This window comes from Phyllopteryx taeniolatus, chromosome 8 (genome assembly GCF_024500385.1).
Source record: "Phyllopteryx taeniolatus isolate TA_2022b chromosome 8, UOR_Ptae_1.2, whole genome shotgun sequence".
NCBI lineage: Eukaryota > Metazoa > Chordata > Actinopteri > Syngnathiformes > Syngnathidae > Phyllopteryx > Phyllopteryx taeniolatus.
The window spans coordinates 11,751,968-11,768,962 of NC_084509.1; the positions used below are offsets into that span (position 1 = coordinate 11,751,968).

Consider the following 16,995-nt stretch of genomic DNA (forward strand, 5'->3'; position numbering starts at 1 on the left):
AAAAACAAGGCCAAAATTAATCATTTCAAAACATTTTCCACCATCAATGAGACCTATAACATCCATCCATCCATTTTCTGAGCCGCTTCTCCTCACTAGGGTCGCAGGCGTGCTGGAGCCCATCCCAGCCATCATCAGGCAGGAGGCAACCCTGAACTGGTTGCCAGCCAATCGTGGGGCACATACAAACAAACAACCATTCGCACTCACATTCACACCTACGGGCAATTTAGAGTTGTCAATTAACCTACCATGCATGTTTTTGGGATGTGGGAGGAAACCGGAGTGCCCGGAGAAAACATGCAAACTCCACACAGGCGGGGACGGTGATTGAACCCCGATCCTCAAAACTGTGAGGCACACGCTCTAACCAGTCGTTCACCGTGCCGGAGACCTATAACATGTATAACATTAATATTTTCGAGAGGAAATAAAAACCAAAATAATGTGGTTGCACAAGTGTGCACACTCTTTTATAACTGGGATGTGACTGTGTTGAGAATTAATCAATTACATTCAAAGTCAAGTTAAATAGGAGTCAGCACACACCTGCCACCATTGCAGGTGCAGATGATTAACCACAAATAAAATTCAGATGTTCTAGTAGGCTTTTGCTGCTATTTATTTTGCTTTCCAGCAACACCCTTAAGGTTTTGTGCTAATACTCACTGCCATTTGTAACTGTTCATAATTCCCTCCACATTGACTAAGGCCCCAGTTCCAGCTGAAGAAAAACAGACCCAAAACATGATGTCCCCCTGCTATCATGTCAAAGCCAGAAGGTAAGCAGAGCGGCATTGAGTTTTGTTGGTTGCACAGATTAGTGTTAGCATCTGATAAGCAAGTGGTCAACACTGGGTGGCAGTGGTAGGGTAACCTATTTGTGTTTGATGATGCATCGGCACACCACATACACAGAGTCTAAGTGTACGAATTGCTGCATCCATGAGTGAAAATACTTGTGAAAAATGCTCTCCCCTTTTTGAGCGTTACGTTGTGCTCTGTTAAGTTACTAATGTTGACACTTCAAATGTTACTTAAAACACAGCCTGTACATTTAGTAAAGGTTTTTATGGCTGATAACTACCATTTCCTTAATTTCCTTTGGAAACAATTGTTATGAGTGCATTGTGCTCTACTGTATTTGTGACAGTAGCGTAATAATAATAGCAATTTGATCATTAATAGCATTGGTTCACAATACCAGAACTTGCTGCACAGCCTTTATTAGTAATAAATGTGCAATACAGAGAAGCTTCAGTAACTTTCATGCAGATGCTCTTTATCTGAAGATCAATTGATTCCGTCGTCTTACTTATCTACTAATCAACCTTGTGGGAATTAATCATCCATTTTTAAATTGTAATAGCAATCAAGGAGATTTGTGCACTGAAAAAGTCACCTCATCACATGGCGTAGATGAACTGACTTACTTGTACGCTAATCCAATAAGGTTTGTGACTACCATGTCAATGCTGACCTGCTACAACACATAGTTTTTCATAATTAGTAGACCGTTTCTTCGTTGATTCACTTGTAGATTTAAAGCCCACAAGGTCTTAAAATTGTTGTCACTTTAGTGGATTAAATCTCCTTAAATGACAAAAAAGCCACAAATCACAAGATATTATAACTATGCCCATAATTATCTGTTCGACTGCTTTCTATTAACTGCAATTTAATAATCTGGAAACATTAGGAAGGTAAAAGAAAAATGCAAAGCTACACTGCCCTACAGTGGAGGCGCCAGCTAACTGCAACAACAAAAGCATCTGCTTCATCAGGAGTCTAAATGTGGCAGGTTCATCCAATTGAAAACAGGAAGAATGACATCACAGCACGACGCCTGCTTGCCACCTTAGAGGTTTTCGTCATTCTCATGGAAGCGATGCAAGTGGTCAGAGTACCTGAGAAGCACAGACAAACATGACATTTAGTCAATGTGAACAAGAAAAACAAAAGTATCTAAGAAATACATTTTAGAAGTCTATTCACAATCTAAAAAGTTCACGTATGTCCACAAGTCTAAAATAAAAACAACAACAAACTATTACAAGTATATCAGTAAATCAAAAGCAATAAAATGTATCTAAAAATGTGAACACATTGGAGTTCGGACTCACTTTTTGGCACAGAAAGCCGAGCAGTCTCTGCCAATGCTCTCGCTCCAAGCGGTCTTGTACAACACCTGTTACAAAGTCAACCACAGGTTAGATGTTTTCGTATTTATTAATTTATTAGTTTTTAACGGAGAGGAGAAAGTTCCCCTCTGACGCACCAAGAAGACCAGACAATGCAAGAGGAGGGTGTAGAAGAAGGCCACAGTGCGCGCCATTTTATTGGAGAGGATCACACGACCCTGAGGGACACGAGAAAACCAAGTTGGGTTCACACATGTTGGTATTAGTGTGTGTGTGTGTGTGCGCGCGCGCGCGTGAGAGAGATTGTACCAGGCTGAGGGTTGCTTTATCCCAAGGGCTGAGGCTCAAGTAGCGACGCTGACGCTCCTATCCACAGAAATCACAGCAGACATGTGAACACATCACTTGAAAATGAACACAACAAAACAAAACAGGAGCTTTGGGGGTAAATTTAAGTTTTCCTAGATATTTCACCATGTGTGTGTGTGTGTGTGTGTGTGTGTATATATATATATATATATATATATATATATATATATATATATATATAAATACTGACATTTTCAAATATTTGCTGTGGTTTTCAATAAGAGTGTAAATTAAAAATTAATTTACTCATTTTTGGTTTAGCGATATAGAGCGATAGAAATACACTATATTGCCAAAAGAATTTACCCGCTTTGACTCAGATATGCTTCCCTTGGGCTCACCACCTGTGGGAGGGCCAAAGGGGGTCGGGTGCAGTGTGAGCTGGGAGACCGCTAAAGTCGGGGACCTTAGCGGTCCGATCCCCGGCTACAGAAACTGGCTCGAGGGATGTGGAACGCCACATCTCTGGGAAGAAAAAAGCCTTAGGTGGTGTGCAAGGTCGAGAAATTCTAGCTGGATATAGTCGGGCTGGCCTCGACACACAGCTTGGGCTCCGGTCTTCTCGAGAGGCGTTGGACTCTCTTCCTCTGCTGTTTTCCACAGTGAGAGGCATCGAGCAGGTGTGGGTGTACTGATTACCCCACATCTCGGTGCCTGTACGTTGGGGCTCACCCCAGTGGACGGGAGAGGGTAGCCTCCCTCCGCCTTCGGGTGGGGCATGGGTCCTGGGTCCTGACTGTTGTCTGTGCCCTTGCACCAAACAGCAGCTCAGAGTACCCACCCTTCTTGGAGAACTTGGAGAGGGTGTTGGAAAGCACCTCTACTGGGGACTTCCTTGTTCTGCTCAGGGACTTCAACGCTCACGTGGGCAATCCCAGTGAGACCAGGAATGGCGTGACAGGGAAAAACAGCCACCCCAATGAGAACCTGAGCGGTGTTCTATTGTTGGACTCGTCACGGATTGTCCATAACGAACAGAATGTTCAGACATAAGGGTATCCATATGTGCACTTTGCACCAGGAAACCCTAGGCCTCAGGGACGACCCAGGACACGCTGGAGAAACTATGTCTCCCGCCTGGCCTGGGAGGACCTCGGGATCCCCCCGGAAGAGCTAGATGAAGTAGCTGGGGAGAATGAAGTCTGGGCTTCCCTGCTTAAACTGCAGCCCCCGAGACCCGACCTCGGATAAGCTGAAGAAAATGGATGGCTGGATGGACTTAGATATGAATTTACAGTAAGTGATATCCCATTTTTAAACCATAGAGTTTAATATGACATTGGTCCACTGACTGCAATTATAACATCTTAAACTCTTCTGGAAAGGCTTTCCACAAGGTATTGGTGTGTGTTTATGGGACTTTATGACCATCATTCCAGAAGTGCATTTGTAAGGTTACACGCTGATATTGGATGAGAAGGCCTACCTCTCGGTCTTCGCTCTAATTCATCCAAAAATGTTCTATACAGACATGCAAACACAAAGGCATGAAAAAGGTGAAAAAAAAATCATTGTAGAGGTTTCTGGGGGGGATCCCCGGCCACCCGCAGAGAATTTTTGGGATTTTAATATAAATAAAGCAATCTGGAAGACTTCAAGCAGAAAAACATTTATTTACACCGCTCAAGTACATGTTGATGTACATATTTAAAATTAAAATTAAATTTGCCTCATTTCTTTGCTTTTTTGTTTTGGCCTCCAACTTGAGCCAGGCCCATCTCTTCAAGCTGTGCCACATGAATAGCATCCTCCTCTTTAAGCATGATCATTCTGGAAAAGAATGAACTAAAATCATTGTTTCACATAGTTTTTAACTATTACCAACTTCAAAGGCATCCTCCAGGAAAATATAAAAAAAATTTTTTTTGGCCATTTCTGAATTTTAAGTCAGTTCATTCTGTGTTGTGACATAACCCCTAACATCGCTCCATCGCTTAATACATTTAATATTAACATCCGTAAACTAATTAAGATAATTGTAAGCGCGTTTCCTAATTAATACTAGCGGATCAGCTCGTCGCCGATGTTACGTGTGGTTCGCGGTTCCGCTGGGACCGCAACCTCAACACGAAAATACAAAAGACCAGTGCAACAAATACGAGACTGGTTGATCTGATGAGCAAAAAATGACCTAAGAGTTGCAATAGAGGATGTCCGCTCCAGAGGTGGGTAGAGTAGGCAAATATTGTACTCAAGTAAGCATACTGTTACTTGACGATCATGTGACTCAAGTAAAAAATTGTCCTCCAAAAAATTACTTGGAGTAAAAAGTACACAGAGAAATAATTACTCAACTACTGAATCAATAAATCAATAAAATAAGGATAACAAAATAAAAAAATTTTTTACTGCAAGGTGTTTTTGGGAGTTATAAGTGCTATCCACGTTTGGGCATATAGTGCCAGACATTGTTGTAAATACATGAAAGCTGTTGTTTTTGTTTGTCTAAATGTAAACACAAAATGACCGCCACGTAGGCACGACAATCAGCCGGGCAAGCTGATCTAGGCCGGGATACCCATGGCAGGGAGGCCCAATAGAAGACGTTGTGTGAGGTCATGTGACTTTCTTGTGTCGTTTGATTGGTGAACTAGACTTAAATGTCACTAGCGTTTAAACTGGACTGGCGTAAACAGCGCCCATTGCGGAAGTCGAAGTCTCGCGCACGAAATAGTTGATAAATAAGCAATATATAAATAAAAGTAGCGAGTGTCATTTAGATAATTGAAACGGAGTAAAAGTACCGTTACCTCTAACAGCTGAAGCGGCTGAAGTGTTTTTTCTGGTGTCGTCAACTCCTGTGACTCCAAAGCAGGTCCCGACCGCATGGGCGGAACCTCAGGCTGATGCGCTTTCGCATATTAGTCCATCGTGGAGTAATATTCAGAAATTACGTCTGTGTGTGGATGGTGGATGTGTGGAATGGATCTAGCTGCCAGCGTTCAAGGAGTACGAAACAGCCTATGATGACAACAGCGACGGCGACGCCCCCCCCCCCTCAGGAAAAACTCATCTGATCTGTACGATTCACGTATATGGCCTATTTTGAAAGGCGACTGATTTGCGTATATGTCTATAGGGTTGAGGTCAGGACTCTGTGCAGGCCAGTCAAGTCATCTAAATCACACCTTGATTTGTGCATTGATGCACAGTCATGATGGAACAGGTAGGGGCCATCTCCAAACTGTTCCTACAAAATAAGAAATCTAAAAAATATTAGCACCTGAGCTCCAGTGAAAGGAGCTCTGAATGCTTCAGCATACCATGAGATTTTAGACAAACAAGTTTGGGGATTACCCCTTCCTGTTCCAACATGTCTGTGCACCGGTGCAGCACAAAGCAAGGTCCATAAAGGCATGGATGAGAGAATTTGGGATGGATGAACTTGACTGGCCTGCACAGAGTCCTGCCCTCAACCCGATAGAACACCTTTGGTTAATTTTGAGTGGACATTGAGTCAGGCCTTCTCGCCCAACATCAGTGTGTGATCTCACAAATATGCTCTTGGAAGAATGGGCAAAAATTATCGTAAACTCACTCCTAAGCGTTGTTGAAAGCCTTCTCAGAAGAGTTGAAGCTGATACAGCAGCAAAGGGTGGACCAACATCATATTAAACCATATGGATTTTGGATTTAAAATCATATGTGAGTCAAGGCAGGTGAGTGAATACATTTTGCAATATAGTGTAGATTGATAGGCAAATAATACAGAGAATTAACAAGAAAGATACAGAGAGAGAATTGGAGCTACAGAAAGCTAGAGATGGCTATAGATATATAGATAGATACAGTAGATAAGAGACAGATAGCGATAGATAGCTGGATAGATGGAGAGATTGATCGATCAATCAGTGCAAGAAAGAGAGCTAGCGAGAGCTAGAGATAGATTGAATGATAGTGATAGAGTGACAGAGAGAACTAGCAATAGAGCGATAGATCAATATAAACATAATGGGGGGGAGAGACAGACAGATTGACAGAGAATTTTTGAGAAACATAAACACAGATGCAGTCGAAAGAGATCGATCGATAAGATAGGATAGATGAGATATATAGAGCAAGACAGATAGAGGGATAGATTTAGAAATGCAAAGCCATATAGTAGGATGTTGTCACATGTAGAAGAGTTGCATGTATGTTTTGTACCTTCTTGCTGAAGGAAGTGAATGGGTCCAGCCTCTCCTCGTACTGGGAGGAGTAACGCATCACTGTGTCGTCACTGCCTCCGGCCTGCGGCACAAACATAAGGATTCGGTTCCAAACAAGAACCTCTCACACCCACACACAAAAAGAGAGAGCGTCATACTCTGCCAGCATAGCTCTGCAGGAACTTGATCTTCTCGTATAGTTTGATGTTGTCGGCACGCAGGCTGTCCAGCTCGTTCTGCAGGGCCTGCATGGTCTGCTGCATGGAGCGGTTCTCCTGCAGCCAACGAACGGAGGTCACGGATAGTGTGTAAGGTGTGTGAGGTGAGCGCGCGCGAGATGGTGACTTACGGCTTCCAGCTCCTGGTTGCGGGAGCGGAACCTCTCCCTTTGGCTGGAAATGATGGAGAGCAGAGAGTCCATCTGACCTTGAGGCAGCTCGGCATGGACACTCATGCCTGAATCTGACAACACGACATTATCTTTTAGATCACATTAGATAGGTAAATCTATTAACTTTGTCTTGTAGATAATTGTATTTGTAACTAAATGTAACACTGACTTCACGAGGTACGCAATCAAATGGATTAGATACGTTAGAATACTAACAGAAACTCGTATAAAATTCAGATTCAGTAAACAAATGACAAAATACTTTTCAATAGGCCAATCCCTACCTATTTTCCCTCTATTTATCCATCAATTTTCTGTACCGCTTATCCTCACTAGGGTCACGGGCATGCTGTCGCCTATCTCAGATGACTGGGCGAGAGTTGGGGTACACGCTGAACTGGTCGCCAGGCAATCAGCCAAACAACCATGACTGACCAATTTTGGACATGGGAGGATTGTGACAGTGACGATATGCTTCGTGCCCTGCTACGGATCGCTTCCAAGTTTTCATTCGCCTTTGTCACAGCCGACGAGGTTGCTCATCCGCACAAGTGACTTCCGTGGCAAATTTTTTGACGGTTAAAAAAAATCTCGTTGGGCATCCACAGCAATCACGGCCTGTCATGTTTGGCCATCTCATGTCCCCTATGTTGTCTCATCTCATGACCATCCCGTTTTATTTACAGTGGCCTGGAATAGTGTAAACGTAGTCTAAATGTTAGGTTCATTGAAGACGAAATTGTCCATATGTATGAATGCAAATGTTTGTCTATAAGATTCCGCCGATTGTCTTGCGACCAGTCCAAGGTGTATATGACTGCTCAATGTCAGTTTTGTCTAATTTGATCTAGTGTTTGTATTAAATCGTGTACCTAATAATGTGGCTGGTATAACACTTCATAAATGGATTTGAAGCTATCAACTGACCCTGTGCGAGGAACAACTGAGCATACAGACGTACCAGCAAACATGGCGGTGGCCTCTTTGATGGGCTCGGGGATGTTGATGACCTCGGCGCCGTCGGCACCGGGTCGGGGCAGGGAGGACATGGCCTGGATGGTGCTGAGGTCGTGCTCCAGCCTCAGGATGAGCTCTTTCTGCTCGGCGCTGATCCGCACTGCTGCCGCAAAATCCCCCTGCAGCTCCGCATAACGACCTTTGGAGCGATAGAAAAGAAAAAAAATACATTTTTCCACGTAAACCACTTGGATTTGTCATTTGTCTTGTACAGAAGGCACTCACCTGTGTGTGGGCTGTCAAAGATATTAACAGTCCAACATCTTTAAAAGTAACTTTTTTTTTTTCTCTCTGAGAATACTTGAACAACAAACTCCCACAGCACACTTTTAGTATTTGTATAAAAGAGATTTACTTCAATTATCACACCTAGGGTGCATGTGAATAATAATAATGATGATGAATGAATCAAATGTCAATCATAACAAATACATTGTGAACGTTTCATACAGTGATATTGCTTTTCAATGTTGTAGAACGGGGGTACTGTCTTACAGTGCTGAGAACAAACAACATGATACGTTTAGTAAATAGAAAGAGATAAAGAAAGCAATGATACATAAGGAAACAAATGGAAAAAAATGGAGGAAAATAGCATCTCGGGAGTGACAAGTGCTGAGAGATGGGAGGAGGAAGAGGAGGAGCGGGAACCGTCCCTTTTACAGTTATGCACAGCACACGCACTCTTCGAACTAGGCAGTGGTGAAAGCGTTATTACTTCCACATTGTTGATAACAGGGTGTAAAAAAAAAACATAACATAAAGCTTTAACAAGCACTCTTAAAAGCTTTCCAAAGTTGTGGGGGAGGGCTGAAGTTCGCTCCCCGGGTCATTTGGTTGTCACGTCTACACTGTGGAGGAAGCTACAGGAGGGGATGAGGGGAGACGACAAGGTAGCAAACAAAGGTGGACGACTACATCACTATTTGGCTTTTTGCTTCCTCTTTTTTTTTTTTTTTTTTTACATTGAAATGTTGAGCTTGGAAACAGAGCGAGGAAATGACTGAACAAAATGAAAAGGAAACATACACGAGCAAAGTGAAGAGGATGAGTGTATTGTGCTGTATTTAGGTGTGTATCGACTACCGAGTGTGTGCTATGCGAACAGCACTGCTGCGTCAGGGGGAAAAAAAATGATTCCTTACAAAAACCCACTTCATAAGATATATTCTAAAAGTATTAATATTATTACAAAAAAAACATCTTGAGGTTTTTCTTTTTTTTTTTTTTTCTTTTTTTTTTCTTTTTGATTATTTTTTTTTTTTTAAGTGTTCCTGAATAGGGTGACCAGTGCTGCTTGCTGTCCAGGCTTCCATCACAATAATATTTAAAAAAAAAAAAGAATAAGCACTACTTCAAAACAGATCATACAGTAAAGCTTTACGACTTCAGAAAAAAATGATATGATATACAGCATCTGTTACACCTTTACAATGTTATTCAACAGTGTATAGAATCATCTGGATCTTTAAATTTGTAGAAAAATATCTGTGGATCATGGAAAAAAAGTCCTGAATCGTCCCTTCTCTTGTCCTGCCTTTCCAAACAAAAGCACACTGTGACACTAAGTGACTCCGTAGCTACTTGACCGCCGACTCATATTTACAATTTTCTTATTCTTCCTCTTCGAATAGTTGGCACACGTCATCTCAATACCTGCAGTGACGTCACAGCAAAACCTGACACAGAACAGAAGGAGAAGACAAACCCAACAAAAAAAAAAAAAAAAAAAAAAATGCCCTATGAATAAATTCAGTGTTATTACAGTGTCTGCTGTTTTTCGGCGTGCATCCTCCTTCATTCTGCTTGTTAGGTATGTACAACATCAAAAGGTGGATGGGGAAAGCAACTGTTCGATAAAACCCCAAATTGATCAGAACAACACAAGCTCATTATCTCCTTCCAGCAACCCTCCCCAGGAGAGAAATACAGGTCTGTGGGGGGGTAGGGGGTGGGTTCGGGGGACTAATCGATGCAGATCAGAGACGACACTGTCTAGACGCACACATCCAACGACATCACAACGTTTTGGTGCCCTGCTTGGCAGTTAAAGGCACAAATCTGATGATCTCATGTTGTTTTTGGGTGGGGAAGATATATGATGAGGAGACGGCTAAAATGGGTTAAGTGCTTAGTACAAAGGTTACAGTGGGGCTACGAGATGTGCTGTGTGGTCGCGGGCCCAAGGCGCTCTGAGGGGACACAAATGTTTGACACCTGGCATCCATGAGAACAGAGAGTTTGAGGGAGATTTGTTTTCTTTCCCTACTTAAAAACATATAGGAACATCTTGATTTAAATGCAGTGCATTTGACCAGGCTTCACTATATGGACAAAAATAGTGAGATGTGGCTTAATCGATATATCAATCAGGAGTTGAAATGCAATTGAAATTTCCTTAAAAGACAATTGGGATGATTATTATTATTTTTAACTACTACAAATCGTTAGCAAAATTGCCCAAGTCATTTTTAACATACGGTCAGAATATCAATAAAAAATAATGTGCTTGCTAAAAAATTTTTTTTTGAAAGGTTAAATTGAGGCAACTGGACTCTTCCATCCATCCATCCATCCATATTCCATACTGCTTATCCTCACTAGGGTTGCGTGCTGGAGCCTATCCCAGCTATCTTTTGGCGAGAGGCGGTGTACACCCTGAACTGGTCGCCAGCCAATCGCAGAGAACATCTAGACAAACAACCCTTTGCGGTCACATTCACACCAACGGGCAATTTAGAGTCTTCAATTAACCTAGCATGCATGTTTTTGGGCGGTAGAAGGAAACAGTACCCGGAGAAAACCCACGCAGGCATGGGGAGAACATTGCAAACTCCACACAGGCGAGGCGGATTTGGACCCCAGTTCTTCAAACTATGAGGCAGATGTGCTAACCAGTCGCCCACCGTGCCAACCAGGACTCTTCTTCTTTATTGAATTTGTTGCATTTTTTTCTTGTTTTCCGAAGATTTTTAAAAATGACTTGTCAATTATCCTGTTAAATATATAGAAATAGTATTGGTGGGGGTGTTTGTTAACGCAATTGCAAATGGATGGAGGCGTCTATTCGAGAGGAGGCCAGTAATATTTTTTTTGAAACAATACGGATTTACAATAATTTTTCTCAAATGCGTTTACAAAGGTACAGTATGTTAAACATGTTTTGATTAGCGGGCGTGAGTTGTGGTATTTTCAGACTTAAAACTCATTCACTGCCATTCCTCCATGTTAACATGGATATTTGAAATCAACAGCCGTCAATGGCAGTGATTAAGATATATATATTTTTTAATATACATACAATATTGTCTATACAGTTTAAGCATTTTATTTTTAGTGTTCTAATAAGTGTACTTTGTGTTTAATAAGTTTTAAGTGTGTGGGAGGGGTATTTTAAGGCTTATTCCAGTGATTCTCAAAGTGTGGAATGTGTACAATTAGTGGTATGCAGGCTCCCTCTAGTGCTACATAAAAGAATCACTTAAATGTTCAAAGTGTGCATGTTAGTGAACAAAATCTTTTTTAAACATATTACCCTACATTTGTTCAGTCCAGTTCAGTTGGATCTAACTTTTAAGTACATTTGCAGTTAGCATTTTACAACAGTTTGTTTTTAAACATTTAGGTACAATGTCTATTAAACTTTAATGCGCAATACATTTTAATCAAATCATTGAAGTACATTTTTATTTTTCTACAATTAAGCGCAATGTTAATGTTCAAACTGTATAAAATGTTAGTGGCTTACAATAATATTAAAAATACTTTTTAGGCAGAAAACCTCATTTTTTATCAACACTTGGGGCTACTGTGGTACTGTATTTTAATATTAGTCATTATGGTAGTACTTGAAGAGCTAAGTTTAAAAAAATTAGAATTAAAATTTAGAGGTACTTGGTGTAAAAAAGACTCACTGGCTTAAACTATATAAAAAAAGATTTTTATATGATTTTCACCGGTCGCTGGGTGGGTATGGAATATAACTGACTGATCTATTGGAACGCTAACTTTCGTTAAAGACGCTGTCTTCACATAACAGCGTATTTGAATTCTATTAAGCATAACTGTATTAAAACTGCACACTAATGCTTCTGGGAGACTGTTTACATGCGGTATTGCTGTTTTGGTTACCAACAGAGTTAGAAATAGCATCTATGAACAGTGATGAAATTGTTGGGGAAAGTATTTTATCTATTTGGGGGAGGGATTTGTCTTAAATGGATGATACCCACTAATTGAGGGATTTTCATGGGACGGTTGAATCTATGAATGTTCTGAAATCCTGTTTCCAGGCCAGTGTAATGCTGCCCAAAGGAGTTGTCGTAGCCTAGATCCTTAGCCCGCAAACTAGAGACTGAATCAAGAGTGTTAAAACTCAATATTTTCATCCATTTTCTCCACCTGAAAGTATCCCAATACTTTGTCCATATAGTGTCCATGGATTCATGCACGTGGGCAAAATTGTTGGTACACCTTCTGTTAAAGAAAACAAAATAGAAACTGAAATAACGAGACTGAAGTTGAAGTTTAACAAAGCAGCCCCAGTCTCTTCCAAGTTGCACAGTAGGTACAGTGGTCTTGTCTTTGTATGCTTAAATTTTGTATACGAGCGAATGTGACTTGGCAAACAGATCCAATTTTGTCTCCTCTGTTCACCTACAAATTTTGTGGCTTGCCAATACACATTTTGGCAATTCCAGTTTTGTCAACTGCTTCAGTGACATTTTCTGAATGTTCTTTGTTTACCAGAAAGGTACCAACAATGTTGTGTGTGTGTTAAAGGGAACAGAGAGCTTGAGAAAGAGGATTCTGGCTAGAAACCAAATCAGGTGCTTACTAATTATATCTACACTGGCCGTGTTCCCATTCTGTCACATGCAGTTATGTGTAAGGACACAGTTTATCATGTAGAAAAAGAGCTGACGTTTTTGTTTCCATTTTAGCGTTCGAGTCTGTGCTTGGTTCTCAACCACTTTTGCAAACAAAAAACAAAAAAACAAAACAAAAAAAGGCATCAGTTTCCCAGTAGCCTGGGATGGTAACTCTGGTGTAGTGTTTTACAGACCCTGTCCTAATAAGTGCTTTGCTATACGGACTGCTATAGATTACAATTCTGCATAATCATAGGCTGGCTCTTCTTGTGTGGCCTTGCACACATGCTAGCTGGTACAACTTGTCTAATCTCAATTTGGCAGATATGACCTATTTTCATCATGTATTCTCATCTTCAGGTGATTTCATTTGACCTATATGAACACAAGCATACACTTGAACCTGATCATCAAGTTAATGGCGATGAAGGAGGGGATGGATTCTATCTAAAGACAAGCGTTCCGTTGAGCTTGTCCAAGAAACGGCCGCAAAGATAACATTGTTGCGTAAAAACTGAAAGATATGCTATCCAATCATCATTGATCTTGATATGTTTTTTTTCGATTCTTGAGCTAGCCATTCAAGAACTTAACGGTTAATAAAGCTTGAGGGGTGGGCGCGAAGTGTGGCAAACGCATTATTCAAAAAGGTATTGAAATGACACTAAATGTTTAGAATTCATGAATATACAAACAAATGAGAACTAGTACGTCTCTGTAAATAACCAATACTGCCGGCAGTCTATAACGTCTAGTAAAAATGTTATTTGCCCTCAGGAACAGTATAATCCCTTACAAAATAGACAACTCAAATAATAAGACATTAAATGAAAAATTACAGCACCTATAAATAAGCAGAATAAAAACCAAAATCTATGAATGCAAAAATAAAAAGCAATAAAACCAAGCTACAGTAAATCATCGTATTAAACTACATGGTGAGATTAATGTAATGGTAACGTGTCAAACAGCTTAAAAAGAAGGGTGTCAGTTGTGCACTAGTCGTGTGTGCAAGTAGAAATATGAACCCCACCACTCATTGGAAACACATACACACACGCACACACAAAGGGGAGGCAGTGGGCTGACAGGCACTGAGGGCTTGTGTGGGACGAGGAGGTGGTGATGATATGCCTTCAAATTTGTAGTGTGTACAGTAGAATTGAATGTTAAATTTAAAAATAAACTGTCCCTGGACAAAGGAAAGACTAGAGGAGAGTAACTACTCACACCATAGTTGGAGGGAAAAGTACTCTAAATTGCGGGGGGGGGGGAATCATCCAATCATCAGAACCTCATTTATGCTTGATAACCTAAATTTTTGTAAATTGAACTCTGAATGAATTGACCTCGACCATGACTTACATACAGGCAAATATACAAATGCACATGAGACACACACACACACTTCCTGATTTGGCCTATAAAAAGATGTGTGTTTGTGAACAGGAAATTAGCTGGTGGCGAGTCCACACACAAACACACACACACACACACACGCGCGCGCACACACCCGAGCAGATCCAGTGCTGGGTCAAACTGTGACGTGCACAACCTTTAAAAATAATAATAATAATACAAAAAAAATTACAAAAAATAAAAACAGCTACAGTACTACGTCAATTCATCATATCTTCAACAATGCAACATTATTCCACCCTAATTTGCTTTTTGTGAAAGAAAAAAAAACATGTTATTCTCTTACTGTCTGCTTATTTTTTGACTAATTAAAATGCTTCCTAAAAGTCCCTATTTTTTTATCTTTAGAGTCAGAAGACTGTGCAATCTCTTATTGGCAACCAAATTGCAATATGAATTTTTAAAATAAACAAGAAAGAACAATAAGGTCCTTCTTCCTTAAAGAAAGACCTAAAGGGGTTCCTTCACTCCTTCCTTTCCAGACGAGTGTGTGTTTGCGAGAAATTATTACGTGATCCTTCTGGCCATCACATGGCTGTCAGCAGGATAGAGATAAGAGAACGGGGGTACACAACAGGTCAAAGTTCGTACATCAGTAACCATGGCAGCTCAGGCGCACTACCCTCTTAAGAGCGTAGGAGTGAGATAGAAAAGCAAAATGTGCCGCCACTCAGAAGAGACGACATGCACGGACGCACACACGGGTACACACTGACAACCCCTAAACAAACCAAAACAAAAAACAAAAAAAGAGCACACACACACACACACACACACGCAGTGAGTGAAAAAAGGCAAAGGGTTTGTAACAGTCACTCTACAGTGTGAAAAATGAGGCGTCTCACTGAGTGAGGGGAGGTTTGTGGACACTTGGGAGGTGAGAAGAAGAGCGGAAAAAGATCTCCTTTAAAAAAGTGAGTTCTTCTTAGAGAGTTCCTGTCTCTTATCTATCATCTAGCAGTGTCTATCACTGGGACAGCTGCTGCGACAGGCCTCGCCTGTCTTTTACCCAGTCCAGGTTTCGGAGCCCGGCCGCGGATCAGACGACCAGCTAGGGACTAACCAGTTGATGGTGCACCAGTGGCTGGTGATAGGGGGGGGAGGTACAGCAGGGCCAGAGGCCAGCAGGACGGCTAAGTGCTTTTCTCAGTACAAAAACAAAACTTAGTTTTAAAAAAAAAAAAAAAAAAAAGGAGAGACACTTAAGCTCTCATTTTGTTCTTCTAGATATTCAGTAAATCTTTTTTAAGGGTTTTGCCAACCACACTTTGTTTCTTTCCTCTTTTGGGAAAGCTACAGTTTATAGTAAAAATGGCTGCTGAGCTTGACTTTGGCTGTGTCCACTCTCCAACTGGAACAGAGCAGGAGGGGTCCAAGGTTAGAGGTGGTGAGGTTATGAGACAAGAAGGGGCGAAGGATGGTTAGGGTGGGGGCTAGAACTCCCATTCTGAGGGGTCCTCTTTGCTGGCAGCCTTCTCCAGCCGGTGAATGATGTTATTGAGGTTGGCTGCTTTCTTCTTGCGCAGATTGTTGTCCCTGGGGTTTCTGGCCGGGATGTTAGTACTCGAGGCGGAGCTACTGGGAGACGCGTCCGTGAGGCTGAAGAGCCCCAGTCCGCCTGTCCCGCAGCTGGAGCCGGGCGGGATGCAGTCTATCTGGGAAGGGGAATTATTAGAGCCCCCCGCCTCAGACTCGGCCTCCATGTCGTGGTCTTTGCACGCTCCCCTATGGTCCTCTGACCCGGCTCCGAATCCCTGGCGCGCCTCTACTGTTCCCTCGGACTCGGTCCCGTCACAGCTGTCCCCTTCTCCTGATTTAGACCCACGGAGGGAAGGGGAGCCCCCCTCGCTGCCGGGCCCGACCCCTCCAGCTGCCTGGATTTCCTCAATGAAGAGTTCTCGTCGGATACGTGACCTGGAAGAGACGCTGGGAGTCAGTCAACGCTGCTTACATCCTGACGTTCAATTTGTTATGAGACATGCAACCTTCACTTTTAAGATTATAGTGTTAACCAGCTAATCACTGTTCATCGTTCACCCCCCTCCCCGCTACCCCCCAACGTGGATTTTTTTAGCAATCGTTTTTATGGTTTTACAAGCCACCACAACATGCCGGTCTACTGGACGACATGCTGAGTAATTAAGAGAAACACTAAGAGGCAGGGAAGGTCGATAAAGTGCAAAAACGTAGTGCTGTTTTTCTTATTTTAAAACACACTATACAAATGTTTTTGGGCGGCGGGAGTCTGGAAGAGATTAAGTTTTCCGTATACTTCTATGGGAAAAGATATGATTGTTTTGAGTTACAAGTGTGGTCACAAACAGATCAAACTCGTAACTCAAAGCCCTGCTGTATACAATGTTCAATTCGCTTTTGATTTGGGTCAGTTTTGCAGTAAACCTCAAATGGCAGTGACAAACCAATTGAAGCAGGCATACTTTGGGGGTTTAGATGAGGGGATGTCACCGATTTTTGTCAAGTGTGGGCCTGTGAAGCCCTTTGAAACTCTTGCGATTAAGGGCTGTACAAAACTTGATTTTGTATCATATTTGGAGAACTGTTCAAGCGAGATAGTGAAAACAGGTGCTACTCTACAATTTTAATCAAAATGCATTTTTGCAAATAGAAATGTAATTTTG

The 16,995-nt window shown here is 41.7% G+C and overlaps 1 protein-coding gene across 4 annotated transcripts in view; it reads right to left on the minus strand.

Moving 5' to 3' along the window:
• Positions 1–1,194: 1,194 nt before the first annotated feature.
• The window catches only part of cux1b (cut-like homeobox 1b), a 125,447-nt gene continuing 109,646 nt past the window's right edge, over positions 1,195–16,995 (minus strand). For 2 of the 4 annotated variants that reach the window (XM_061781037.1, XM_061781038.1), the window contains one exon: positions 8,988–16,270. In XM_061781037.1, the coding sequence (XP_061637021.1) occupies positions 15,790–16,270 (481 nt within the window). In that variant the 3' untranslated portion in view covers positions 8,988–15,789. Of the gene's footprint in view, positions 1,908–2,123; positions 2,189–2,278; positions 2,360–2,450; positions 2,508–6,656; positions 6,741–6,816; positions 6,934–7,007; positions 7,121–8,010; positions 8,206–8,987; positions 16,271–16,995 lie in introns of those variants that run through there. The other 2 variants (XM_061781039.1, XM_061781040.1) reach the window with 2 other exon arrangements.